This window comes from Montipora foliosa, chromosome 6 (genome assembly GCF_036669935.1).
Source record: "Montipora foliosa isolate CH-2021 chromosome 6, ASM3666993v2, whole genome shotgun sequence".
NCBI lineage: Eukaryota > Metazoa > Cnidaria > Anthozoa > Scleractinia > Acroporidae > Montipora > Montipora foliosa.
Window position 1 is genome coordinate 43,175,789 of NC_090874.1, and position 3,100 is coordinate 43,178,888.

General features: G+C 37.3%; 1 protein-coding gene across 1 annotated transcript in view; it reads left to right on the top strand.

Annotated features, from left to right (window-relative positions):
* Window positions 1-1,779: 1,779 nt before the first annotated feature.
* The window catches only part of LOC138007418 (scavenger receptor cysteine-rich domain superfamily protein-like), a 114,375-nt gene continuing 113,054 nt past the window's right edge, over window positions 1,780-3,100 (top strand). Inside the window, exons 1-2 of the mRNA XM_068854314.1 lie at window positions 1,780-1,845; window positions 2,710-2,814. Coding sequence (XP_068710415.1) covers window positions 2,763-2,814 — 52 coding nt within the window. The 5' untranslated portion in view covers window positions 1,780-1,845; window positions 2,710-2,762. The remainder of the gene's footprint in view (window positions 1,846-2,709; window positions 2,815-3,100) is intronic.

Consider the following 3,100-nt stretch of genomic DNA (forward strand, 5'->3'; position numbering starts at 1 on the left):
GATCCTTGAAGCATATTTGCGTTTTTTCTCATTTTCCTGTTTCTTGTACAACTGCTTCAGTGTAAGGTCCTTGTAGGAATCTGCATAGGGGTGGAAAACCCTAATGTCAAAATAATAATAATAATAATAATAATAATAATAATAATAATAATATTATTATTATTATTATTATTATTATTATTATTATTATTATTATTATCATTGTAAGAATTTTAGAATCTATTCGTGACTCCATTGATTATTAATCGTTACTTATAATTAAGCTAACTTCTTTGTTGTTGATTCTTCTATTAATTATTACCGTGTAACTAGGCGCACGAAGTTGAAATAATTAAAGTGATTTTATAAATTGACTAGTTGACTCGGCTGAAATGTACTAAGGAAGACAATGAAAAGGAAAAAGTCACTCCCTAAACATGGCAATTTGCTACAACAGTAATTGGATGCGTAAGGCCCAAAAAATGAGAGAGATCAAATCAACGGGAGAAGGTAGAAGGTGGTTATTTCAGAGCCACTTTGAGAACAGCTGGACATCATAGGCAGAGGCGACTGGAAGCGCCAAAAAACAGCGAAACAGAGAAACTTATTAACGTCGTGCTTCAAAACAGAATTTGGGTAGCTCGGGAAGCAAAAAGCGTTCAAAATTTGATAATATTATATTGAATGACAAGTGGTAATACTCCTATTCCCTCGACAGAATACAGACCAGTATTCATTGACCTTTCCACAGATGACGCTTACAGATGTATACATATGCATACATATTTAATCACTGGGGTAAGATGACTCAATAAATTGGTTTACAAAGGGAAATATCTATGTGTTACGATTGACGCATTCATATTTTCTCGGAGAAGATATCAGTTTTCCCTTAGTTTACCTGCATAAAGAAGAATGCTTTACTTGAATTGTAGCCTGCGTAGCTGGCGATATTGTTGGCGCGAGAGGCAAATTAACGAGCGGCGAATTGGGTACTGCGGTCGACAGTGCAAGGGAAATTTTCTCCTTCAATTTACTCTCTGGAGAACCTAAAACATTACAGGCACCTTTGAGGGACGATGTCCGTAATGGACACCAAATCTCAGCTTCGTGAACTAAATTGTTGTTTGAGTATGCTGCGATATCGTCTGGGGTCGACCTCTTCAATATAGAATCAGTTAGAGGCAAATTAATTGTCTCCGAGCTCGCTTCATACATTCTGCAAGACTACGTTGGCAACAGTTTTCCAATTCTCTTGCCAACTTGAGATCATTGATTTAGTCTTCTCGTCGAACGGAGTGAACACATCAACACGGGAACTTTCGATCAGAATTGAGTAGTTTAATTAGGTACCAAATCGACATTCCGCCAGAGAGTGCTTGGTTTGAGGTGTGATGATTCCCTTGTTTGCATCGTCGATCGGTGGCTCTTCATTTTCCCCTTGATTTAAACAAGCTTTCGGTCGATAAAAGGATGTTTTTAAAATAATCTCCGAATTGTAATTTCACTGACATTACATTCACGTAATATACAGCAATCGTTCGCGGATTTACTTGACAGTCTTCCTCATTTTACTTGCTTCTTGGGTGTATCTACCCTTTCCATACTTTCCCAATCAACATCTGTGTTTACTATCTCCGTGCATGCTGCTATTCAGTTTGGCGCCCAAATATATTGACACTTGTAATATACAACTTGGTTTCGCATTACAGCTTTACTCTGATTGGTTGTTTGTAATTGGATTCAAAGTGGGCGGCACTCAAAAAACTTAAGTTTACGGGCAGGCGGTATTTCACAGCGCCCCTCTCCCAATACCGCCAGCTAGGCAGGCTACTTGGATTGTACTGGTGATCATTTTTGTTTCAGGTAATGCAACTTGGTTTTATTTTGGTGTAGTCAATCCACGTTGATTGAAATTCCTTTGCAAGGTCTCGCTTTTACTCTTTAAAAAGTAGTTTTGATCCCAGAAATCAGACTTCAAATCAAGCGACAGATATAAATGCTAGTTGGGATGGGCAATGAAAAGAGAGGGATTTCAAAGTAGACAGAACTGCAAAAGCAAATTATTTGTCGAATGGCTGCACTACACTGGGTTACAGTGTAATGCTGCCTGATTTAATTGCCTTTGTTTTTCGAAAAATATATGTCACACGAACAATACCCGAAGTTTCGGAAATTCTTGAAACTGCTGTTGAGGTTGCTGTTGAGCTGTTTCCGCCTTCTAAAATGCCAATATTTTCGGTTCATACTCTATTTTAACTTATTAACATTCCAAGCATTAATTATGCACAATCTACCATCAATATGTAGCAAGCGGGAAGATAAAAACTGATAAGTACAGCTCACTTCAGAAAGCAAGTTCGATGCCTAATGTGGACTTGTGACACAGATACGATGCAATTCATACCCTAATTCTTCTGTTATGCTTAAGGTGAATTCCGGTTTAGCTGTCCCTCCGTTGTAAATAATGTTGCTCTGATTCCACACGAATGAGTCATCTTCCATCTTCAGAGTTTGACTTTTCCAACATCCTAGGACTGACTAAGTCATTCATTACAATCAATACGATAATCGTTTGAGAAAGGGGCACTGTCCTGCTAAATTTGCGGTTTTGAGGTCGTCTGGGTAAAAATCTAAATTAGTACTTTAGCTCACTCGTACAACATTCCTGAGAACCCACTGACAAGATATTAAATATATTTTATAGTTACGAAGGTCATTTTCTTGCAGAAGGTTTTCTGTATGTGTTTCACCGGCCAAGTGTTTTTGAAACCTTTTGGACAATGATAACCATCTCGAATTTGACGTTTGTGAGGCTTTTGATGTTATATTCTGGTAAGTAAGATTTCTGTTCTGATAAGCTTAATATTGCATTATTTTTTTTCCTATTTATCAATATTTTTCTTGAAACCAGGCAACCAAGTAGTTCGCCTTTCTGTGCATAGCTGAGGTTCAGTTACAGGAACTGAATGATTCATTCAATAATAATATAATTATATGAACTCTAGCCTATATCCTGAATCGAGCACAAAACGTTTTATAAGTTGAGGAGACTGGAAATCAGAATTAGGGGAGATCATTTGAAGAGTTGGAATTTTACAGCCTTGGCTTAAACATAATA